This window comes from Odocoileus virginianus, chromosome 5 (assembly GCF_023699985.2).
Source record: "Odocoileus virginianus isolate 20LAN1187 ecotype Illinois chromosome 5, Ovbor_1.2, whole genome shotgun sequence".
NCBI lineage: Eukaryota > Metazoa > Chordata > Mammalia > Artiodactyla > Cervidae > Odocoileus > Odocoileus virginianus.
Window position 1 is genome coordinate 85,285,244 of NC_069678.1, and position 25,854 is coordinate 85,311,097.

Here is a 25,854-nt window from a genome sequence, read left to right on the forward strand (position 1 = left end):
TTTTGAAATATAATATTAATGATTATAATAGTACTGATAATAATATGATAAGGGTTACCATTTATTTACTACTTTTATTGGGGGGCAGTCATATTGTGTATTTAATCTTTGCAGTCTAGGCCAATAAATTAACTTATCCATCCTCACTTGACAGTTTAAAAAGATGAGGCTAAGGAGATTAAATAATTTGTCTAAAGTCACAGGTATATGAAGCATTGGATGCAGAATTTGATCTTTGTTCTCTCTAAGTCTCCGTCTATGTCCATTCCACCCAAAGTTGATGAAGTAGCCCTGACTCCAAGGCATGCAGAGACAGCATTGGAAAGGGAATGAGTATGCTTCATGGTTTCCTTATCCTCTTATATACTAATTTAATCTTGCTTGGTTCTCAAAAAAGTAGTACAGGGGAAGTTCCAGTAGGAAGATATAAACTTGATTTTTGGACTCTTTGAGATTGTGGACTTTTATCAAAGGTAAGGGGCTGTGTCTTTCATTCCTATATATCTAGCATCTAACAAAGGCCTGGTATTTAGAAGTCACAAAAGCTTGTGTTAACTATGCTGAACAATTCATTTGTTTTGAATGTGCCCCTCCTTTCCTATCCAGGTAACTTGGTCTCTGAGATAAGAGACAGCTGTAAATATAGTTACTGCTTTCAAGGGGCTTAGAGAGTCTAGATGGAGATACCACATATAAAATCACCATCCCCCAAGTTGATTTCTGTTTAAATCAGTTATTGCACTAAACATGTTGACTCCAAACAGCTCATTTTTAAAGTATAAACTGCACTCATTTACTTATAGGGTTTGGTTCATATAAAGAACATTTTGGGAAAATAAACTAATAATTATTTCATATGTCAAGAAATTGGAGGCAGTCCCTCCAAACATATGTACATATCTCCTGGTGGAATTTCCCCAGTTGCTGCCCGCCCACAATCTGGTGGTGCTTTCCTCTCTGTGGGATTACTAAGAGTGATTAAAAAAGGGCCCTCCAACTGGGGTTTATGTTCTTGCCTTACATGAGCAGATACGCCTCAACATCTAGCAAATGCCCCAGATCTTTCCCCTGGTGGACATTTGTCTATGCTTTAGCTCAAAATCATTATTTCTTAAGATAAAAAATGAAAAGCTCAGTTCTGCATATGAGAAACAGTTTGAGTGTTGATTAAAATATAATGTGTGAAAGAATGGTGTGTGAAAGTCAAATAGCTGAAAGACCAAGTGATTTGTATCTTATTTAGCACATTTTCTATTTTCTGTCACTGATTACTGTTGGATATACTGGGTCACTGTAAGACTCAATCATAGAATTCTGTTTTAATCCCAGCTATTCTGACACCACCTGGTATATTGCAATTTAATTCTGACACGAACCACCCAGAGTTAATATCAGATTCCATGGGTTTAAGGGACTATGATCCCCAAAAGATTGCCCCTACTTCAGATACCAGCCTCAAGTGTGGTCCCCAGATCACCTACGCTTCCAACCAGATGACTACAAATCTGACACAGGTTCCTATGATTGCTCCCAGGTTCAGTAATTTACTAGAACAATTCACAGGACTAAGAAAATGCCATATAAATGCCAGATTTATTATAAAGGATAAAAATCAGGAACGGCCAAATGAAGAGACACATAGAGCAAGGCCTGGAAGAGTCCTGCACAGAGCTTCTGTGTCCTCTCTCCATAGATCAGGGCACAGCACCCTCCTGGCACATTGGTGTGTTTACTAATTAGTACACTCCACTGACCTTGAGTGTCCAGAGTTTTGGTTGGGGTTTTATTATTTAGGCCTTGAAGGTCAGACTGGCTCAAAGCCCCAACTATTTAATCACATGGTTTGATCTTTCTGGCACCCAGCCCCCATCCTGAGTCATCTAGCATCACATGTGCCCAAGAGGCTAATGGATAATAAAAATACTTCTGTCACTTGGACAATTTCAGGAGTTTTAGAAGCTCTTTGTTAGGAACCTGGAACCAGAGACTGATAAATTCCTTATAAGAGTGCCTAGCGTATAAAAAGAAGTTTAGCATAGTAGTTAGGAGTAGTGTAGTAGAAGGTTATTTTATTTCTCTTCCTCATAGGGTTGTGGTAGAGATTAAATGTAAAGCATGTAAAGCACTTTATACAATACATGGTAAGTCTTGAATATATATTAGCTAGTATTAAGGGATGTTTTTATTTCTTAGGGCTGCTGTAACAAATTATATCACAAATTAAATGGCAGTTTATTCTATCACAGTCTAGGGAATAGTGTTCCAAAATTGAAGTGTCAGTTGGACTATGATCCCTCTGAGACTGGATAGAAGTCTTTACTTGCCTCTTCCTAGTTTGTGATGGTGGCTGTCAGTCCTTGGCTTGCGGTGCATCTCTCCAATCTCTGCCTCTTTTGCCCCATGATGTTCTGTGTATGTGTGTCTGTCTTCACGTGGTGTTTTCTTTCTCTTAAAGAGATACCAGTCATATCGGTTTAGGACCCACCCTAATGACCTCAAATATGGACTTCCCTGTAGCTCAAATAGTAAAGAATCTGCCTGCAATGCAGGAGACCCCGGTTTGATCCCTGGGTTGGGAAGATCCTCTGGAAAAGGGAATGGCAATCCACTCCAGTGTTCTTACTTGGAGAATCAAAGGAACAGAGGAGCCTGGTGAGCTACAGTCCATGGGGTCGCGAAGAGTTGAACACGACTGAGCAACTAACACTAATGACTTCATTTGTGGCTCAGCAGTGAAGAACCTGCCTGCAGTGCGGAAGACACAGGAGACCCCCTGGAGGAGGGCATGGCAGCCCACTCCAGGATTCTCGCCTGGAGAATCCCGTGGACAGAGGGGCCTGGCGGGCTGCAGTCCATGGGGTCACAAAGAGCCGGACACAACTGAAGTGACTGAGCACGTGAGCACAAAGAACCTATTTCCAAATAAGGTCACATTCACAGGTACCAACAGTACATAGTTTGGAGAACGTAACTCATAACTGTCTATCCTCTGGCCCCTCAAAATTCATGTCCTTTCCAAGTGCAAAATACACTCCCCCCATCTTTATATCCCCCTAAATTTTAACCCATTCCAGCATCTAACCCAAGTCCAGAATCTCATCTAAATAGAATTAACTCAAAAGTCTCAAGTCTCACCTTCTACATCATCTAAATCAGGTATGGATGAAACTTTGCTTTGGTCCATCCTGAGACAAAAATTGATTTCTATGGACCTGGAAAACAGTTATCTGCTTCCAAGATAGAAAGGTTGGACAGGCTTAGGAAAGACATTTCCTTTATGAAGGTGAGAATGTAAAAGGAACAGAAGGATCACTAGTCTAAAGGAAATTCACAACCCAGCAAAATAAACTCCCATTAAACTTCAAGGCCTGCGAATAATCCTCTGTGACTCAGTGCTCTGTCCTCTGGCCTGGGGCAGGCCCATTCTTTTAACCCAAGAGGGTCCCTTCGGCCCAGGCAGCTCCATCTATGCCTCTGCCCTTGGTGTTAGTTAGTCTTCATTTAATTCCATCTCTGTTCCTTTCAGTCCAGGCTGGCAGCACTTCTGCTGATATAAAATTCTGAAAACCGTGTCTGTCTCTATGCAGTTCACTGGTGTCCAAACCATCTGACAAGATCACTCTCAGATCTTTCCTGGATAACCATGTATCTCTATTCCTAGCTTCTGAGGTGGTTGACTGTGTGCCTTGAGTTGGGTAAATGATTGTCCAGCCACATCCTTGGCCCTGTTTCCAGAGCATGCTGTTTGGATAGGCAGAGAATTTTCCAGATCATCAAGTGCTTGTTCTTTTTTGCCTAACAGTTCATTCTTCAGTTTATCTCTTCTCATATTTATAAACTCCAAAGAAATACTGAGCCACATTTCAACACTTTGCTTAGAAATCTGCTCAACTAAATATCCAAGTTCATCACTTACAAGTTCACCCAGAGACTGAACACACTTCAGACAAATTTTCTGCTACTTGATTGCAAGAACTGCCTTTCCTCCAGTGTCCAATACCATGTTCCTAATTTCCTTCTAAGGCCTCACTGAAAAAGCACCCTTAATATTCATATTTCTACCAACAACCTTTTTAAGGCAGTTTAATTTTTTTCCTATCAGGTGTCTACTCATTATCCAATTCCAGAGCCATTTCATTTTTAAGTATTTGTTAGAGCAGCACCCCTCCCTCTCTGATCAGCCCCAAAATCTGTATTGGTTTCCTGGGACTATCAGAAGCTGGAAAAGGCAAAGAAGTATATTTCCCTGCAGCCTTCAGAGACAGGATGACCCTGCCAACAACTTAATTTCAGACTTCTAGCCTCTAAAACAATGAAAGAATAAATTTCGGTGTCTTTTTATATCCAGTTTGCAATTCTTTGTTATGAAAGCCGTAAGGAGTCAAAACCAAGGGTGTTAACTGAGTTACTGTAGTCGTTAGTAAAAGACAGTGAGTATGGGGTATCTCCCAATATCCACCTATATCCAGGGTTTCCTGCTGTTTCTCTTTCTTTCTTTTAAACCATATTTGTGTCTAGTTGCACTGTAAAGTTTACTTTTGTTATGTTAGCAGCTTACAATTTGATCTTGTTTTATCTCAGGAGAGCAGCCTTAAGTGATTGGTAGGGATGCTTTAGTATCAAGACTACAGACTTTTGGAGCAGTAGGGGCTTTAGTTTTAGAAACCTTCCTTCTGACCAAATGCCGAGTGCTCGTTCCAAGTGCCCAATGTTTTCTCCTCATGAAAAATACTGTTGTAACACCTGCTTTCAGCAGAGTGAAATAAGAGCTGTAGTGGCACTCATTTAGCCCTTGAATAGACATTTGACCCATAAATGATGAATTACATAATAAGTCCTTTACCAGTACTCCTCACAGACATCTGTGTTTTTCAGTTTTGGGTTATTTTTCAAGGACATATTCTTTTCCTATTCTAATGTGGACCTATACTTTCTTGAATTCCTTTTAGCCAATGTAAGAGCCAGTGTTTGCAGGCCTGTTAGAAGATACTCCATAAATATTGTTTTATACTGAAGAAGGCTTGTCCATGACACTGCTAGAGAGAGACTAGCTCTAGTGATAAATAAGAGATGTTAGTTGCCAGAGCTATCATTTCAATTTGTCTTGCTTGCACTGAGCTCATTAATAAATTGCCGCAGTGGTAATATGAAAGTAATGAACCTTCTGGCGGCCCAGCTGGGTCACAGAGCATTAGTAGAGACCTTCAGGGCAACTACCATTGGTATACACAGTTCAGTTAAAAGGTTTCAGCCTTTTTTTTTCTTTGAAAGATTTGTGTTTTACAAAATCCAAGTCCTGTTTTTAATATACTTTCTAAATGAATATATTTGAATTCAACCCAACAAACATGTATCTGATGCCTACTACTGTCAGGCAGTGTATTAGACCCCGAGACCTAAAGATATATAAGGCATCCCTTAGGACTTCACCATCAAATAGGGAGAAGAGGTATGTAAGCAAGTACTTTTGTAATAGTATTTAAATGTTTTTAAGTATGAACCCAATATAAACAATAGCATGGAAGAGGAAATGATTATCTAGGGAACAGAGCTAGGAAGGCTGAGTAAGAGGCATTTCATTGATTTTTGAATTAAAGTTTGAAGGATGAGTCGTAAGTTAGCAAGTCTAGTGTATAATGGGAAAAGGGATTTCATTGCAGATAAGTCGAGGGACTGTAGATCCTGTATAATAAATTAGGGGAAGAAGGTAAAAAGAAGGAGAAGATGGGTAGAAGAGGCTAGAGAAGTAGTCAGGGGCCAAATCTTAAAAGATTTAGGTTTTGAAGGGCTTTGTATGCAATGCCAAGGACTTTGGTGGATTTCATTCTATTAGGCTCCATGGATCTGAAGGATTTTAAGCAGAGATGCAATATGGTCAAATTTTTATTTTAGAAAGATTACTCTGGTTGCCATACATAGGATGGAATGGAAGTAGAAAGAGACCAATTAGAAGGCTATTGACCAAGTTTTGTGCAAGCAGGTAACTGACATCTTTATGTACTACGAAGAGCGTGACCCAGATGGTTTCAAGTCCCAGTTCAGCCGCCTACCAACTTTCTAAACTAACCCTGGAATTTACTCATCAGAGAAATGGGAATAATAGTAATTTCTCACTGGATATTATGAACAATCATATAAAATAACATATATATATGTATATGTATATATATATGTGTGTGTGTGTGTGTGTGTGTATATATATATATATATATATATATGGAATTGCTCCAAAGAGCTGAATATAAAAGTTAGCTTTTATATTTCAACTTCTGTCTTTGGTGAGTTTTGGTTAATTTATAACCAAATTTAGGGTTTTAAGAAGCACTTTCACTTTCCTTCTACCACTCTGTCCAAATAAAACAAAGGAATCAGAACATTTACAAACGTTTTATAGTCACATTAAGATCTATATTCCAGAATTTTCCAAACATTAAAAAATATATATTAATAACTAAAGCTTTATCTTTTGGATGCCCTGCTAGACTCTCAGAGAATCAGGCTGAGTATCTTTGTTGAGTCAGTGATGCAATAAGAAAAGATTGGAGCCCTAGCTCAACAAATGAACTTTTTTGGGGAAAAAAATTTGTTTGTTTATGTGGCAATGTCAGGTCTTATCTGATGCATGTGGATCTTTATTGTGGTGTACAGACTCTGTAGTTGCAACACTCTGACTTAGTTGCCCCGTGGCATGTGGGCTCTTAGTTCCCTGACCAGGGATCAAACCCAGGTTCCTGCATTGCAAGGAGGATTCTGAACTGCTGGCCCACCAGGGAAGTCCCTAACAAATGAGCTTTATGGCTGGGAAATAGCGTCAGAGTACTCTGCCTCTGTTTCTTCAAGTGTTTAATAATATTAATGTGAATAGATGTCCTTGCTACCTTGTGTCTCTGTTGTGAGGATCACATTCTTTTCTTAAGTAAACACTCACTAAACTACTATTCTAGATACTGTTATGAAGAATGTAGAAGTGAATCAGATCTGGATCATAATTTCAAGGGAATCACAGTGCTAAAAGACCTGTAAAAGATGAATGTAGATAATTGTAATACAAATAGGATGATTTTGAGTCAGCTAACTTTGAAAACTACAAAGGACTTTGAAACTGGAAGTCATATTATACAAAATATTGTTTTATTTTATAAAGTGTATCTTACATATTCTCATTATTTAAAGTGCTTTTCCAAGTAAAACTGAGACAGAGTCACTTTCTGGATACCTGTGGAAAATAAATGATAAAGATAGATTCAGATTTTAGGTAGATTTCTAAACCTGCCTGCATATTTTGACCCCAGACTTGATCAGGCTTAATATTCACTGATAACAAGTAATTTGATTAAGGTACTCTGAGCCTCAGGATGTGTGTGTGTGTGTGTGTGTGTGTGTGTGTGTGTGTGTGTGTGTGTAATGGAGATAATATCACCTACCTTTCAGGTTTGTTGTGATGAAATGGTAATTATGTGTAAAAGTGCTAAAAAAACAATATTCATTCTTTCCTTCAATCTCTAACCTACCCACCTTTTCACTATTGCTCTATGTTGAGCTTTGAAAAACAGCAGTTTCTTTGATATATTTTAAGGTGTTCTTTTTAACTTATGAAAAATTTCAAACATATGACAAAATTGAAAGGGTTTTGCAATGGAAAACCTTATGTCTACCACCTATATTTTACTGTGACTTACACATATCACATATCAATTTATCTATCTCTTTTCTAACCCAGTGGTATTAAAATTTCTCTGATAATTCTTTAGGACTTTTCTGAAAGAGTTTTTTTTTTTTTTTTCTTTTTAACTAGTTTGGAGTCCAGGAGTGCAAGTACATTTCAGATATTTGTAATTACATTACATTTCCCCTATTTACATTGTTTTGTGCCTGCAAATGTTTTGTGCCTTATAAATGTTATTTATAAGGTTATTCATTGTTTGGATCTCTGTACTGTCTGTGCTCCTACACTATCATTTCTTACCTTAACTCATCCCATTTGCATTTTCCTGAGAATGTCTTCAGTTAGTCTTTTTTTATTGTCACATTTAGATTGGGTTCTTTATAGTAGTGGTTGTCTCTCTTTTTAAAGTATCTTTTAAAATTAATTTTTAAAAATACTGTACTTTTTGTGGCTAGTGGCAAACATTGCAGCTGAAAGCTTTGCACGTAAGGGGGCATGCCAACACAGGTCTTTATTTTAAGTTTTTAAAATATATTTATTTTTGGCTGCACTTGGTCTTTTGTTGCTGTGCGTGGGCTTTCTCTAGTGGCAAGCAGGGACTACTTTCTACTTGCAGTGCATGGGTTTCTTGTAGGCGGTGACTTCTTGTTGCGAAATACAGGCTCTAAACACAAGGATTTTAGTACTTGTTGCACATGGGCTTAGTTGCTCCATATAATGGGGCATCTTTGGGACCAGGAATCGAACCTGTGTTCCTTGCATTGACAGGTGGATTGGATTCTTAACCACAGGATCACTGGGGAAGTCCCATAGCACAGGTCTTAAAATTTCAGGTGTCTCACTACTTTTCATTAACTCCCATTTCCTATTTTCGTACTTGGATTTCTTCCCCAGGACACTTGGTCTGTTTAGTGTACTACAGAAGTAAATACAGTCCTTTATCTGTTTGTTTAGAAGCACTCAGCATTGATTTCTCCATTATATAGCTCAATTTTGATTATAGAGTTCTTCAGTTTCTGAGTCTTTGATGGTACTCTTTCCTACTTCCCAGTGCTGCTAGGTAGCTATGTATTTTCTCATATTTTTAGAATCTTCTTTTGTCATCTCAGTGCATGTCTTTTAAATGAGTTTTAATCAGAAAGAATTTGCCTTTGTCTTATGTGGATTTCCTTAATAAGCTGTGAGTACTGTATTCAGAAAACTTTTTGAAAAGTAAATTATAGTCATGATTATGTCTGTCAACTCCTTACATCCCCTCATTACCTTTATGTAATGATCTTGTCAGATTTGAGAGTGACTTACAGATACTAAAGTACCCAACTTGTTTTTGTTACATTTTTAGAGATTTTTTTTTCTTTATTTCTCTCAGAAATCAACTATGAGTTTTAGTTACAAACCATCCAAATACATTGTTTAAATTCAGAAAGTAGTCACTTTCTGGTCATGTCATGTTTTCATTTTATGCTGGTTTTTTTGTTAATGATTAGGTTTCATTTATTTCATTTGAAAATAGTGGCTCCTCTATTCTAGGCGAGTCAGTTCTTTGCATCAGGTGGCCAAAGTATTGGAGTCTCAGCTTCAGCATCAGTCCTTCTGATTTCCTTTAGGATTGACTGGTTGGATCTCCTTGCTGTCCAAGTGACTCTTAAGAGACTTCTCCAACACCACAGTTCAAAAGAATCAGTTCTTTGGCACTCAACTTTCTTTATAGTCCAACTCTCACATCCACACATGTCTACTGGAAAAACCATAGCTTTGACTAGATGAACCTTTGTTGGCAAAGTAATGTTTCTGCTTTTTAATAAGCTGTCTAGGTTTCTTCCAAGGAGCAAGCATCTTTTATTTTCATGGCTGCAGTCACCGTCTGCAGTGATTTTGGAGCTCAAAAAAGTAAAGTCTGTCATTGTTTCCACTGTTTCTCCATCTATTTGCCATGAAGTGATGGGACCAGATGCCCTGATCTTAGTTTTCTGAATGTTGAGTTTTAAGTCAACTTTTTTGCTCTCCTCTTTCACTTTCATCAAGAGGCTCTTTAGTTCTTTGCTTTCTGCCATAAGGGTCATGTTATCTGCATATCTGAGGTTACTGGTATTTCTCCTGACAGTGTTGATTCCAGCTTGTGATTCATCTCACCTGGCATTTTTGCATGATGTATTCTGCATATAAGTTAAATAAGCAGGGTGACAATATACAGCCTTGACGTACGCCTTTTCCAATTTGGAACTGGTGTGTTGTTCCATGTCCAGTTCTAACTGTTGCTTGTTGACCTGCATACAGATTTCTCAGGAGGCAGGTCAGGTGGTCTGGTATTTCCATCTCTTTAGGAATTTTCCACAGTTTGTGGTGATCCACACAGTCAAAGGCTCTGGCATAGTCAATAAAGCAGAAATAGATGTTTTTCTGGAACTCCCTTGCTTTTTCGATGATCCAGCGGATGTTGGCAATTTGATCTCTGGTACCTCTGCTGTTCCTAAATTACAGCTTTAACATCTGGAAGTTCCTGGTTAGCGTACTGTTGAAGCCCGGGTTGGAGAATTTTGAGCATTACTTTGCTAGCATGTAGGATGAGTGCAGTTGCGCAGTAGTTTGAGCATTCTTTGGCATTGCCTTTCTTTGGGATTGGAATGAAAACTGACCCTTCCCAGTCTTGTGGCCACTGCTGAGTTTTCCAAATTTGCTGGCATTTTGAGTGCAGCACTTTCACAGCATCATCCTTTAGGATTTGAAATAGCTCAACGGGAATTCCATCACCTCCACTAGCTTTGTTCGTAGTGATGCTTCCTAAGGCCCACTTGACTTCGGATTCCAGGATGTCTTGCTCTAGGTGAGTGATCATACCATTGTGATTATCTGGGTTGTGAAGATCTTTTTTGTATAGTTCTTCTGTGTATTCTTGCCCCCTCTTCTTAATATCTTCTGCTTCTGTTAGGTCCATACCATTTCTGTCCTTTATTATGCCCATCTTTGCATGAAAAGTTCCTTTGGTATCTCTAATTTTCTTAAAGAGATCTCTAGTCTTTCCCATTCTATTGTTTTCCTCTGTTTCTTTGCACTGATCACTGAGGAAGGCTTTTTTCTCTCTCCTTGCTGTTCTTTGGAACTCTACGTTCAAATCTTTCCTTTTCTCCTTTTCCTTTCACTTCTTTTTTTTTTTTCCATTTATTTTTATTAGTTGGAGGCTAATTACTTTACATCATTACAGTAGTTTTTGTCATACATTGAAATGAATTAGCCATGGATTTACATGTATTCCCCATCCCGGTCCCCCCTCCCACCTCCCTCTCCACCCGATCCCTCTGGGTCTTCCCAGTGCACCAGGCCCGAGCACTTGTCTCATGCACCCAACCTGGGCTGGTGATCTGTTTCACCCTAGATAAAATACATGTTTCAATGCTGTTCTCTTGAAACATCCCACCCTCGCCTTCTCACAGAGTCCACAAGTCTGTTCTATACATCTGAGTCTCTTTTTCTGTTTTGCATATAGGGTTATCGTTACCATCTTTCTAAAGTCCATATATATGTGTTAGTATACTGTAATGGTCTTTATCTTTCTGGCTTACTTCGCTCTGTATAATGGGCTCCAGTTTCATCCATCTCATTAGAACTGATTCAAATGAATTCTTTTTAATGGCTGAGTAATATTCCATGGTGTATATGTACCACAGCTTCCTCATCCATTCGTCTGCTGATGGGCATCTTCCTTTCACTTCTTTTCATAGCTGTTTGTAAGGCCTCCTCAGACAACCATTTTGCCTTTTTGCATTTCTTTTTCTTGGGGATGGTCTTGATCACTGCCTCTTGTACCGTGTCCCGAACCTCTGTCCATAGTTCTTCAGGCACTCTGTCTATCAGATCTAATTCCTTGAATCTATTTGTCACTTCCACTGTATGGTTGTAAGGGATTTGATTTAGGTCATACCTGAATGGTCTAGTGGTTTTCCCTGCTTTCTTCAATTTAAGTCTGAATTTGGCAATAAGGAGTTCATGATCTGAGCCACAGTCAGCTCCCAGTCTTGTTTTTGCTGACTGTATAGATCTTCTCCACATTTGGCTGCAAAGAATATAATCAATCTGATTTTGGTATTGACCATCTTGTGATGTCCATGTGTAGAGTCTTCTCTTGTGTTGTTGGTAGAGGGTGTTTGCTTTGACCAGTGTGTTCTCTTGGCAAAACTCTATTAGCCTTTGCCCTGCTTCATTCTGTACTCCAAGGCCAAATTTGCCTGTTACTCCAGGTGTTTCTTGACTTCCTACTTTTGCATTCCAGTCCCTTATAATGAAAAGGACATCTTTTTTGGGTTTTACTCCCAGAAGGTCTTGTAGGTCTTCACAGAACCATTCAACTTCAGCTTCTTCAGGATTATTGGTCGGGGCATAGACTTAGATTACCGTGATACTGAATGGTTTGCTTTGGAAACGAACAGAGATCATTTCTGTGTTGTTGAGATTGCATCCAAGTACTGCATTTCAGACTCTTTAGTTGGCTTTGATGGCTACTCCATTTCTTCTAAGGGATTCTTGCCCACAGTAGTAGACATAATGGTCATCTGAGTTAATTCACCCATTCCAGTCCATTTTAGTTCGCTGATTCCTAGAATGTCGATGTTCATTCTTGCCATCTCCTGTTTGACCACTTCCAATTTGCCTTGATTCATGGACCTAACATTCCAGTTTCCTGTGCAATATTAATATTGCTCTTTACAGCATCAGACTTTACTTCCATCACCAGTCACATCCATAGCTGGGTGTTGTTTTTGCTTTGGCTCCATCTCTTCATTCTTTCTGGAGTTATTTCTCCACTGATCTCTGGTAGCATACTGGGCACCTACCGATCTGGGGAGTTCATCTTTCAGTGTCCTATCTTTTTGCCTTTTCATCTGTGCATGGGATTCTCAAGGCAAAAATACTGAAGTGGTTTGTCATTCCCTTTTCCAGTGGACCATATTTTGTCAGAACTCTCCACCATGACCCCTCCATCTTGGTGGCCTGCTATAGGGTTGGGGGCACTGAGTGTAGCAGTGCATGCATGGGACCTTTGAAGGAGGTCGCCATTGTCTTCCTTACCACCACCATAGTTTGGGCTCAGGTCAAATAACAGGGAGAGAACACAGCCCTGCCCTTCAACAGAAAATTGGATTAAAGATTTACTGAGCATGGCAGCCTATCAGAACAAGACCCAGTTACCCCCTCTGTCAGTCTCTCCCATCAGGGAACTTCCATAAACCTCTTATCCTTCTCCATCAGAAGGTAGACAGACTGAAAATCACAGTCACAGAAAACTAACCAATCTGATCACATGGACCACAGCCTTGTCTAACTCAGTGAAACTATGAGCAATGCCGTGTAGGGCCACCCAAGATGGACGGGTCATAATGGCACATAGTACTTAATGTTTAATTTGTATTATTTATTTCTTCTAGTTATGGGTTGTCTTAACACAATAACCACATGGCTAATGTAACTGAATTATGAAATATTTAATTTTAATTAAATTTTAAAACAGTCTCCATACAGTTATTGGAAAATTTTTAAGTGTTTTGAGTAATTTTGACTATAAAAATTTTCAGCTGTTAAGTTTTATGAAAAATAAATATCAAATATTTCTGATGAAAATTTAGCATCTGAATTGAGATAAGCTACACTTATACATCAGATTCTGATGACTTAATATTAAAAAGAATATAAAGTGTTTCCATTGATTTTTATAGTGATTACTAGCTGAATGATAATATTACAATATATTAGAATAAATAAAATGCATTATTAAAATTATTTTCACCTTTCCTTTTTTTACTTTTTAAAATGACAGAAACTTAAAATGACATAAGTATTTTGTGTATTGAAGTATACAATATACTTGAAGTATATTTCTGTTGGATAGCACTGTTCTAGACCCTGGGTCAAGGGGAAAAGCAGTGGAGTATAGACTGGGGAAGTTGCTTTTTCTACTTACACAAATACCCCTGGAGATTCCAGAGTCTCCACATTCCAGAATCTGGGTGGAATCTCCACCCAGTGAAGCCTTCCTCTCCCATCAAATTAATCCTACTTCCTACCCTTTTGCTGAAAACCAGTGCCTTTAATGAGCTTCTCCTTGCTGATAGGAGTGTTTTGTTTTCTTCAGGTATTTCAGGAGGAAAAAAGTTATGAGTCACTGCTGTATGTTAAAGAGTATCACACAGGTTCAACACTGATCAATGATTTTGATGAAATAAATTTCTGGAGATCTCTTAACTAATACTAGCATATAAAATTGCTCTCTGAAATACAGTGTACCACTAATCCTGGTCTACTGAACCCTAGAGACTTGAAATGAAGAAGAATTAAAGTAGATAAGAGATGAGTTGCTGGATCAAAAGCTAAGGAAGCTGAGGAAAGCATCTTGTGTCCTAAAGCTAATTTTCCCAGATTTAAAAAAAAACTCAGAAAGCGAAATAACCACACATTTCTGTCTCTGAATTGAAACTGGACTTATGTTTTTTTTTTCTTCTCATGCTTATTGCTTCCTGCTGAGTCTGTAGTTATATACAAAGATTTTCTGACTTGCTTTGAAAGGTTTTATTCTCACGAAGTAGCATGAAGAAAGTTTCTAGTAAATGTTGAGTGACTGCTGGCAAGTGGTACCACTCTTCTGCATTAGCTGTTTAGAATGCTCATTATATATTCTTCCTCTATCACCCCCAAATAATTTTTTTAAATATATAATATTCTTTAGCTTAATACATGTGTCAAAGCTTATTCCATACCCTCTCAGTCAAATCAGTTTTCTAGAGAAGACAGCCCTTTGCTGAGACTGCTATTTCAGATTCACATAAGATACATTTCCCTGGAAGCCCCTTTGTGTGGTCTAGCCTTCCTATCACAGTGAAGAAAGCAGTGATCTCAGTGTCCCAACTAGAAACGGGTGTCAAGACAATTGCCTGAGTAGCTCACAGGAAGACAGCTGATCTCATTTGATAAATTTTCCTTATTTCAATAGCAATAGTATTTTCTACAAAACCATAAAGTCAAACACATGTAAGGGTGGATGATGAAGAAACAGAGGCATGCAGCTAGTTTGTGGTAAGCATGGGACCTGCCTACCACAGGTTTTAAAGTGAGAAATTTGAAGCCCTGAGGGGGTGGCTTCAGTGAATGAACTAGGAAAGAATCAGGCCAAGTTTCAACGTTGCATCTCAATTTCTTGGTATAGAAAAACCATATTTTCCCCAGGTTTGTAATTCTGTAAGTTTCCTGCAAGACCCTGGAAAATGTCAGGAATTCGTAACTTCTTTAGGATGAGAACCTGAGACTTTGGGGGATGATTTATGAAATAGTTTATAGATACTGCTCTGTTAATGAGTCCAAATTACTTTATGTACCTGTCTGTATGGTCTAAACAGTGAGGATTTACTCTCTCCTCAGAGCTATACATCTAAGGAATTAGTTCCTAACTAGGACTCTATCCTATTACATTGTAACAGAATAAAGTTGATCTTGAGATCTCTGCTACTATGAGGCATAGACATCTCTCAAAGGTCTACTTGGGCAGTGTGAACAGATTGGAAAATGATGAACAGGTTAATAATCTCTTATAAGTCCCTAAAGCCATATGAATCTGACCTCAGGTTTTAATTTTGTCTCTTTAAAGCTTTTAAGTGGCTCCTGTCTGCATATGGTTACATACTTTCAAATTTTCACTCCAGAAAACCTTGGGGAAATAAGTCACTCTTAGAAGCTTAGTGTTCTGGATTACTACAGGTTTATTCCATTACACATAAAAGCTTATTTTTAACAATTTTAATTGGAAAGTATCCTAAAATAGATTATACTATTCTTCCTTCTGTTTGTTGGGGTCTAATTTTAACTGTTTCTTAATGACTGAAATCCTTACAAAGTATGTGTGTATATATATAAAAGATACAGAGTTCCATGGACTTTTAGTAGTCTATTTATAACTCTGTTTTAACCACAAGCCCATGTTTGGTGCATAATTTTATAATGTAAGGTTTTCAGGAATGCATACTGTTATAAAAACTCCTGGATTTAAGTCCGTGGATCACAACTGAAAAGATTTGAAAGCTACTGCCTTAGTAAGCTCTTTCCTTGTGCTAATAGTAATTTCTTGCGTTACGTAGGACTTGAGTGTTTGCCAAACTTCTCTCTATATGACATAGCCTATGACAAGTAAACTAGGGAAGGGATTTATTTCTTGTTGTTTTTAAACTATAGTAGACAAGCATAATGAAACCAGAGAGAGTATAGACTTTGAAATTAGCCTTTAATTTTAGCCTTTCCATTTAGTAGCTGTGTGACCTTGGATGCTATAATTAATCTTGTTTAACTTCAGAATCTCAGCTCTTTTTTCCCCCCTATTTAAATGAAAAATGCCAGATTTTTGGGTACTTTAAATCAGGGGTCTCCAGCCGCTGGGCTGTGAACCAGTACCAGTCTGTGGCCTGTTAGGAACTGGGCCACACAGCAGGAGATGAGCCGCAGACAAGCGAGCAAAACTTCAGCTGCAGTTACAGCCACTCCCCATCACTTGCATTACCGCTGAGTTCTACCTCCTGTCAGATGAGCAGTGAGGTGTGTAATTACTTCATTATATATCACAATGTAATAATGACAGAAATACAGTGCACAATAAATGTAATGAACTTGAATCATCCCAAAACCACTCCCCGCCCCATCCATGGAAAAGTTATCTTCCATGAAACTGGGCCCTGGTGCCAAAAAGGTTGGGAACTTCTGCTTTGAATCAAGTAATGATCAAGGGATTGATGTAAGAAGAAAACATAAGATTTGTAAATATTTATGCATCCAGCATAGGAGCACCTCAATACATAAGGCAAGCACTAACCAGACATAAAAGGGAAGTTGGCAGTAATACAATAGTACTAGGGAACTTTAACACCCCACTTACACCAATGGACAGGTCATTAAAACAAAAAGGAAACACAAACCTTAAATGACACATTAGACCAGATGGACCTCATTGATAGCTTCAGGACTTTCTATCCAAATGCAGAATACATTTTCTTCTCAAGTGCACATGGAACATTCTCCAGGATAGAGATCTTGCGTTACAAATCAAGCCTTGGTAAATTTAAGAAAAATGAAATCATATCAAGCATCTTCTCTGACCACAATGTTATGAGACTAGATATCAATTACAGGAAAAAAAATATTAAAAACACATGAAGATTAAACAGTATGATTCTAAATAATGAATAGGTTACTAAAGAAATAGAAAGAGAAATCAGAAAATTCCTAGAAATGAATGGCAACAAAAACTACAACCCAAAACTTGTGGGATGCAGCAAAAGCAGTCCTAAAAAGGAAGTTTATACCAATACAATCCTACCTCAAGAAACAAGAAAAACAGAATAGGCAACCTCACTTTACACTTTAAACAACTGGAAAAAGAAGAATTAAAAAAAACCCTAAAGTTAGTAGAAGGAAAGATATCAAAGATATAGCAGTGAAAAAGAAATGAAATAATAGTAAAGATTAATAAAACTAAAAGTGGGTTCTTTGAAAAGAAAAACAAAACTGACAAACCATTAGCCAGACTCATCAAGGAAAAAAAGGGAGAAGAATCAAATTAACAAAATTAGAAATGAAAAAGGAGAGTTTACAACTGACAATGTAGAAATACCAGGGATCGTAAGAGACTATTATGAGCAACAATGGACAATAAAATGGACAACCTGGGAGAAATGGATAGATTCTTAGAAAAATTCAACGTTCCAAGGAAGAAATAGAAAGTATGAACAAGCCAGTCACAAGCAGTGAAATCTAAACTATGATTTTTTAAAAATCTCTCCCCAAAACAAAAGCCCAGATGGCTTCACAGGTGAATTCTGTCAAACATTTAAGAAGAGCTAATGGCTATCCTTCTGAAACTCTTTCAGACAATTAGAGAGGAAGGAACACTTCCAAACTCATTCTACAAGGACGCCATCACCCTAATACCAAAACCAGATAAAGATAGCACAGAAAAAGAAAGTTACAGGCCAGTATCACTAACAAACATAGATGCAAAAATCCTCAACAAAATTCTAGCAAACAGAATACGACAACACATTAGAAAGATCATATACCATGATCAAGTCAGGTTTATCCCAGGGATGCAAGGATTCTTCAGTATACACAAATCAATCAGTGTGATACACCATATTAACAAGTTGAAAAATAAAAACCCATATGATAATCTCAGTAGATGCATAAAAAGCTTTCAACGAAATTCAGCACCTGTTTATGATACCAACACTTCAAAAAACAGACATAGAAGGATCCTACCTCAACATAAAGGTCATATATGCTAAACCCAGAGCAAGCATTATTCTCAGTGGTGAAAAACTGAAAACATTCTTTCTAAGGTCGGAAACAAGACAAAGGTGCCCACTCTCACAGCTGTTATTCAGCATAGTTTTAGAAGTCCTAGCTATGGCAATCAGAGAAGAAAAGGAAATAAAAGGAATCCAAATTGAAAAAGAAGGAAAATTCACTTTTTAAACAATATGATACTATACATAGAAAACCCTAAAGATACTGTCAGAAAATTACTAGAGCTAATCAGTGAATTTAGTAAAGTCACAGGATACAAAATCATTACACATAAATCCCTTGCATTCCTATACACTAACAAGGAAAAATCAGAAAGAGAAATTAAGGAATCAATCCCATTTACCACTGCAACAAGAAGAATAAAGTACCTAGGAATAAAACTGCTCAGGGAGGCAAAAGAGCTGTGTACAGAAAACTATTAACACACTGATGAAAGAAAACAGAGATGACAGATGGAGAGATATTCCATGTTCCTGGGTTGGAAGAATCAATATTGTGAAAGTGACTATACTACTAAATGCAATCTACAGATTCAGTGCAGTCACTGTCACATTATCAGTTACATTTTTGACAAAACTAGAACTAGGATATTTCACAGTTTGTTTGGAAACACAAAAGACCCTGAATAGCCAGTGCAATCTTGAGAAAGAAGAATGGAGCTGAAGGAATTAACCTTCCTGACTTCAGACTGTGCTACAAAGCTGCAGTCATCAAGACAGTATGGTATTGGTGCAAAAACAGAGATATAGACCAATGGAACAAGATAGAAACCCCAGAGATAAACCCACACAGCTACGGGCACCTAACCTTTGACAAAGGAGACAAAAATTTACAGTGGTGAAAGATAGTCTCTTCAGTAAATAGTGCTGGGAAAACTGGACATGTGAAAGTATGAAATTAGAACCCTTCCTAACACCATACACAAAGAACAAAGATAAACTCAAAATGTATTAAAGACCTAAACATAAAACCCAAAGCTATAAAACTATTGGAGAAAAATGTAGGCAGAAGACTCTTCGATATAAATCACAGCAAGATCCTCTGTGACCCACCTCCTACAGTAATGGAAATAAAAATAAACAAGTGGGACCTAATTACACTTAAAAGCTTTTGCACAGCAAAGGAGACTATAAACAAGGTGAACAGACAACCCTCAAAATGGGATAAAAAAATTGCAAATGAAACAACTGACAAAGGATTAATTTCTAAAATGTACAAACACTCTGTGCAACTCAATACCAGAAAAACAAACTACCCAGTTGAAAAGTGGGCAGAAGACCTAAACAGACCTTTCTCCAAAGACCTACAGGTAGCTAATAAATACGTGAAAACATGCTCAGCATCGTTCAGTATTAGAGAAATGCAAACCAAAAACTATAATAGATATGACTTCACACCAGTCAGAATGGCCATCATCAAAAAATCTATAAACAGTAAATGCTGAAGAGAGTGTGGCGAAAAAAGGGACCCTCTTGCTTTGTTGGTGGGAATGTATATTGACATAGTCACTATGGAGAACAGTATGGAGATTCCTTAAAATAATTAGGAATAAAACTACCATATGACCCCATAATCCCACTACTGGGCATATACCCTGAGGAAACCATAACTGAAAAAGACGCATGTCCCCCAGTGTTCATTGCAGCACTATTTACAGTAGCTAAGACATAGAAGTAACCTAGTTGTCTATCAACAGATGGATGGATAAAGAATCTGTGGTATATATACACAATGGAATATTCCTCAGCCATATAAAGGAACACATTTGAGTTGATTCTAATGAGGTATATGAACCTAGAGCTTTTTATACAGAGGAGGTAAGTCAGAAAGAGAAAAACAAATATCATATATTAATGCATGTATATGGAATCTAGAAAGATGATACTAATGAACCTATTTGCAGGGCGGTAGTGGAGACGCAGATATAAAGAACAGACTTGTGGACACAGATTGGGAAGAAGAGGGTGGGAAGAATTGAGACAGTAGCATGAAAATATATACACTACAATATGTAAAATAGATAGCCAGTGGGTATTTTCTTTGTGCCTCAGGGAACTCAAACTGGGGCTCTGTGACAAACTAGAGCAGTGGGATGGGGTGAAAGGTGTTAGGGAGGTTCGAGAGAGCAGGGATGTATGTATACCTATGACTGATGCATGTTGATGTATGGCAGAAACCAAGAGAATAAAACAATTATCCTTCAATTAAAATATATTTTAAAAAATACATAACAAAATTTATCATTTTAACCATTTTAAGGCTTAAGTACATTTATAGTGATGTATATAGCCTTTGCTGCTGTCCAACTCCAGAATATTTTCTTCATTTCAGACAGAAACTCTGTACTCATTAAATCATAACTCTCCATTCCCCCTCTTTGCCCAGCCCCTGGTAACCTCTGTTCTACTTCCTTTTTCTAGGAATTTCCCTATTCCAGTTGCCAAGTGCAAGTGAAATCATACAGTAGTTAGCCTTTTGTACTTGGCTTATTTCACTGAGCATGTTTTCAAGATTCATCCACGTTGCAGCATGTATCAGAATTTTATTCCTTTTTATGGCTGAATAGTATTTGATTGTAGGTATAAGCCTCATTTTATTTATTCATTCACTTATTGGTGGACACTTAGATTGTTTCTGCCCTTTTGCTATTGTGAATAATGCTGCTCTGAACATTTGTGTACAGGTACCTGTTTCAGTCCCTGTTTTCAGTTCTTTGGGGAATATACCTAGAAGTGGAGTTACTGGGTCATTTGGTAATTCCATGTTTAACTTTTTAAAGTTTTCCACAGCAGCTGCACCATTTTTTCATTTCCACTAGCAATTCACAAGGGCTCTAATTTCTTCATATCCTTGCTAGTACTTATGATTTTTCTTTTTTTTTTTCTTCATAATAACCACCCCAGTGGATGTGAAGTGGTGTCTCATTGTGACTTTAACTTACACTTTCCTAATAATTAATGATGTTGCTTTTTATGTACTTATTGGCCATCTGTATAGATAAATAGAGGCTTCCCAGGTGGCACTAGTGGTAAAGATCCTGCATACCAATGCAGGAAATGTAACAGATGTGAGTTTAATCCCTGGGTCCAAAATATCCCCTAGAGAAGAGCATGGAAACCCACTCCAGTGTTCTTACCTGGAGAATCTCATGGACAGAGGAGCCTGGTGGGCTGTTGTCCATAGGATCTCAAACAGTTGGACATGACTGAAGCAACTTAGCACTCACACATAGATAAATGGAGAAATACCTATTCAGGTCCTTTGCTAATTTTTCAGTTGGATTATTTGAGGGTTTCTTTCTTTTTTTTTTTTTGTCACTGAATTGAGGAGTTCTGTACATATTCTGGAAATTAGTCCCTCATCAGATAAATGATTTGCCAATGTTTTCTGCCATTTTGTAGGTTTTCTTCTCATCCATGTGATAGTGTTCGTTGATGCACAGTCTTTTTCATTTTGATGAAGTTCAGTTTGTCTGTTTTTTCCTTTTGTTGCCTGAGATTTAGAAGTCAAATTCCAGAATTATTGCCAAATTCAGTGTTGTGAAGATTTTCTTCTGTTTTCTCTACAAGTTTTATAATTTTAGCTCTATTTAAGTTTTGGTTTTGATACATTTTGAGTTAATTTTTATATACAATGTAAGCTAAGGTTCATCTTCATTCTTTGGCATGTGGGTATCCAGATTTCCTAGCATCATTTGTGGAAAGGAGTATTCTTTTCCCATTGAATGGTGTTGGCACCTTTATTAAAAATCATTTGACCATATATATTTGAGTTTATTTCTGAGCTCTCTATTCTGTTGGTCTGTGTGCCTGTCCTTCTGCTAGTACCCTCCCCCCCACACACACACTATTTCAATTACTATAGCTTTATAGTAAGTTTTGAAGCCAGGAATTGTGAGTCTTCCAACATTATTCTTCATTTTCAAGATTGTTTAAGCTATTAGAGGTCCTTGAGATATCATGTGAATTTTAGGATGGCTTTTTCTATTTTTGCAGAAAAACACCATTGGGATTTTGATAGGGATTGCATTGAGTCTGTAGATCTTTATGTAGTATTGTTGTCTTAACATTAGTCTTCTAATTCATGAATGTAAATGTCTTCATACTTCATTGATTCTTCAATTTCTTTCAGTGATGTTTGTAGTTTTCATTGTACAATACTTTGGTTATATGGCTGTTATATATCTCACAGTGAATTAATAGAGTAACCTTCTAGTTTATCCATTATTTTTTAAAATGACCTATTAATGCCCTGAAAAGTCTTTACTGTTTTTAACAGAATCAGGGTTCTGAACTCAAAAAGCTGAGGGAAGGATCCTGGAAATTGGAAACTTAACTAAATTACTGCCCATGGAAAGCCCTTCTGGGTGTTCAGCCTGCTGGTTTTCTCTGATTAAAACCTAATTTTATTGCAGGTCTTTGATCTACAATTGTTCACATTTCTAATTTTTTTTAATCTTTTGCTTCTAGATTTCTCCATCTTGTTAAGGAGGAAATTCCTATTTGATATAGCTGATGATACCATGCAAAAATCAGATCCTCGAAAAGGTCAGAACCTGTACTTATATGTGATAGAAATGAAGAGCTATCTTCTATTAGGCTGTGAATGAATGTATGTGTCACAAAAAGCTGTTCAAGTAAATAAAAATATCTCATCCTTTCTTACCAACTTATCCTGCAATTTCACAAATCCTGCGTGTCATTTTGCAGCTCTTTTACAAAGTACTCTTCACATAATTGTCTCAAATAGTCTTTTCTGTAATCTTATGAAACAGGGACTGTTGCTGTTCCTGTTCTGTGGAAACAATGAAAGATTAAGAGACTTACTCAACATGTTGTTCCTATAAATTGCAAGATTTAGTCCTGAATCTTTTTGCCTCTAAATCTTACTCTTCTTACTACCTCATAAGTTCATGATCATTATTAGAATTTAGTAGACATGTAAGTATGGAAGCTATATGAACATTAAAAATAAAATACATGATAGTCTGTGAAAAAGTTAAAGCCTGTTTATGGGTATAAAATATTATTAATACATCAGATCATGATATTAAATATTTAAATACAATCTCTAGAATGATCCAGACTCCTGATTATGTGTATGACATTGTCTTATTGTGGCCAATGGCACTCTTTGCTGATACTTTCCTTTGTATTCTCATCTTCTTCCGTTTCTGTCATTTGTCTCCGTAGCTTCCCTTACCCCTTTCCATCTATAGTAGCTGCTGGTGGTTATCCATACTCTTAATCCATTTCCATGTCTTAGTACCTTTATACTACTTTTCCTTTAACTCAAATATCTATTCATTTCTTTTCTGACAGTCCTATCTCAACTTCAAGTCTTCTGTGAAGCTTTCCTCCTCTCCCCAAGCAAAGTCAATCATTCCTTTTGCTTTTCTCAGAGCACTTTGTATAGCAAATCTCTCTTATAGCAAAAATCACATTATATTATAATTGTGTATTTGAGTTGCTGTCTGTCCTGTTAGTCTGTTTTTTGTGAGTTCTTTGTGAGCATAGATTGGGATTTATTTGTCTTCATGTTCTTAACACTCAGTGTTAGTCTTAGGTTTAGGTTTGAATGAAATAGCAGTTTTCCTTAAAGAATCTGTACAGTATTCTAAGTGAGAGACTGACCACATAAAAATACTCAGAAGTTTACAACTATTTGTAAATGAATATAATACATGTATTTTGAAGTAGAATAATGGAGTGATCACAGCTAGGCAAAGTTATTTAGGGAAGATTCTTCTAGATGAGGGATCAGTAAACTATGGTCCATAGGCCAAATCCTGTCAGCTGCCTGTTTTTGTAAATAAAGATTTATTGGAATATAGCCATGTCCATTCGTTAATGTGTATGGCTACTTTCATTGTACAATGGCAGAATTGAGTAGTTGTAGCAGAAACCATGTATCCCATAAAACTGAAATTTTTTCCCCTCTGGCTGTTTTCTATTCCCTGATCTACAAGATAGGTTTTGAAAAGAGGTATGAAACAAAGAGGAATGTGAATTGGTGAAGCATGAGTGTGCATCATAATGCAATGAAAACAGCCATAGTAGTAGGAATGCCAAGTGAAGTTCCACTCTAATCCAGTTTGTCAGAGAAGTGTGTTGAAGAAATGAAATGTCAAGAACGCTTTGAGGGTGGACCCAAGATTGGGGTGAGGGAAGACAGAGAGGCATGTCTCCCCACACCTAGGATATTCACCAGGTGCTAGTGGGGAACCTCCTGTGGGCAGGCTGAAGGGAGGAGCCCTGGGAACAACCGGGTAAGGGGGAGTGAAGGAAACTTGAACCCTGGTGACCAGCAACTGTGTGGTTGCTGGGGGAGGTGGAGTGGCTTTGGTGCCTTGAGCGGTTTGGGTACCTTTGGTCACTGGAAGCAGCGAAGCAGCGTGCCTGCTCACCTGAGAGGAATAGGGATCCCTCAGGGATCAGAGGATCCACTAGGGGAAGCCCCTGGGGTTCCCCTTTCACTTAGTAGTGACTGGGGTGGGGGGAAGAGTAGTTTGGCACTGGGAGTGGCTTGGGCGCCTTTGGGTGCTGGGTAGAGTGCACCTGCTCCTCTAGGAGGGGGAGGAACATCTGATGAGATCAGAAGATCTGGGGAAGCCCCTGGGGTTCTGCTTTCACTTGGCCCCAGGGAGCCTTCTGGGACCCAAGGGCCTGGGCCTCTGCCCTCTGGGGCCTTGTCTGCCCTCCCCAACCCTCTTTACCCTCTGAAAGAGCCCTTCGCTCTTCAGGGACCCCCCTCCGCCTGGGTGGATCCTGTGGATGTAAGAGGGAGTAGGGAGGCTCATTTATGGAGGAAAAAAGGTGGGCTGGTGTGGGGAGGCTCCTGCTGGGTTATAAGAGCAGGGAACTACCTAGTGTCCTGCCACCCAATGGATTCTGGGAAGCCTCCTAAGGCTCCCAGGCCGAGCCCTCCACCCTTGGACCACTCTCCAGGGCCCCCTCCACCATCCAGAGCCCCCTCCTGGCTTTCCAGCCTCCAGGGCCGCCTCCTCCTTCCAGGCTGAGCCTTCAGCCATCTGGAAGCCCCCCTCCACCCTCTAGGGTACCCATCCTCTGTGGGCCTCCTCACTCCTCAAGGGACCCTGTCTGCTCCCTAGCCTGGGCTCTCCCCCATCCAGGATCTCTTTCTACCGTCTGGTTCCCTCCTACTTCTGGGGGCCCTCTCCATCCTCCAGGGCCCCCCTCCCTCTCAGCCCCCTCCACCCTCCAGGCTGAGCCCTCTGTTCTCTGGGGACCAACTCTGCCCTCAGGGGCCCCCTCTGTCCTCCAGGGCCACCTCCAAGGATACCCTCTGCCCATGTAGGTCCTGCAGGTACAGGAGGGAGGGGAGATATAGCAGGGGCAGCCAGGGGATGATCCCTCTAGTATAGAGGAGAGGGAAATCCATCTAGTGTTGTGCCACCCACTCGACCCTGGGGAGCCTCCTAGGGACCTGGTCCTTATCTTACACACCCCAAAGCCAGAGGCACTGCAGAGGCCCCCTCAGTTGGGTTGAGCCTCCCCCAACCCCACCCAGGGCTTTTTCTGAAGGCTTAGGTCCTAAGTCAGGATCCCACCCCCACCTAAATCCCATCTCCCCCTAACCATTCCCACCACCTGAGCCACTCACCATCTAAGCCCCGCCCTTCACAGCCAAGGTTTCTTCTGCCTTTTGGGTTTTTACTATTTACCAGTAGAGTTTGGTTTTACCCTCCAGTGCTTGCTTCATATATATTCTTATTCTTTCTACTATTTCTGTTAGTTTTCTAAGCTTATTTTATTATTTATAATCTTTGTTATTATTCTACTCACTCTTTATTTTCATTTTTATTTTATATATATGTGTGTGTGTGTGTGTACTTT

The 25,854-nt window shown here is 38.6% G+C and overlaps 1 protein-coding gene across 14 annotated transcripts in view; it reads left to right on the forward strand.

Annotated features, from left to right (window-relative positions):
- The window catches only part of SCMH1 (Scm polycomb group protein homolog 1), a 212,997-nt gene that overhangs the window by 26,748 nt on the left and 160,395 nt on the right, over nt 1-25,854 (forward strand). For 10 of the 14 annotated variants that reach the window (XM_020914690.2, XM_020914699.2, XM_070468350.1 and 7 more), the window contains one exon: nt 22,468-22,545. The exons of the other annotated variants lie outside the window; for them this stretch is intronic. In XM_020914690.2, the coding sequence (XP_020770349.2) occupies nt 22,521-22,545 (25 nt within the window). In that variant the 5' untranslated portion in view covers nt 22,468-22,520. Of the gene's footprint in view, nt 1-22,467; nt 22,546-25,854 lie in introns of those variants that run through there. 14 annotated transcript variants of the gene reach the window in all.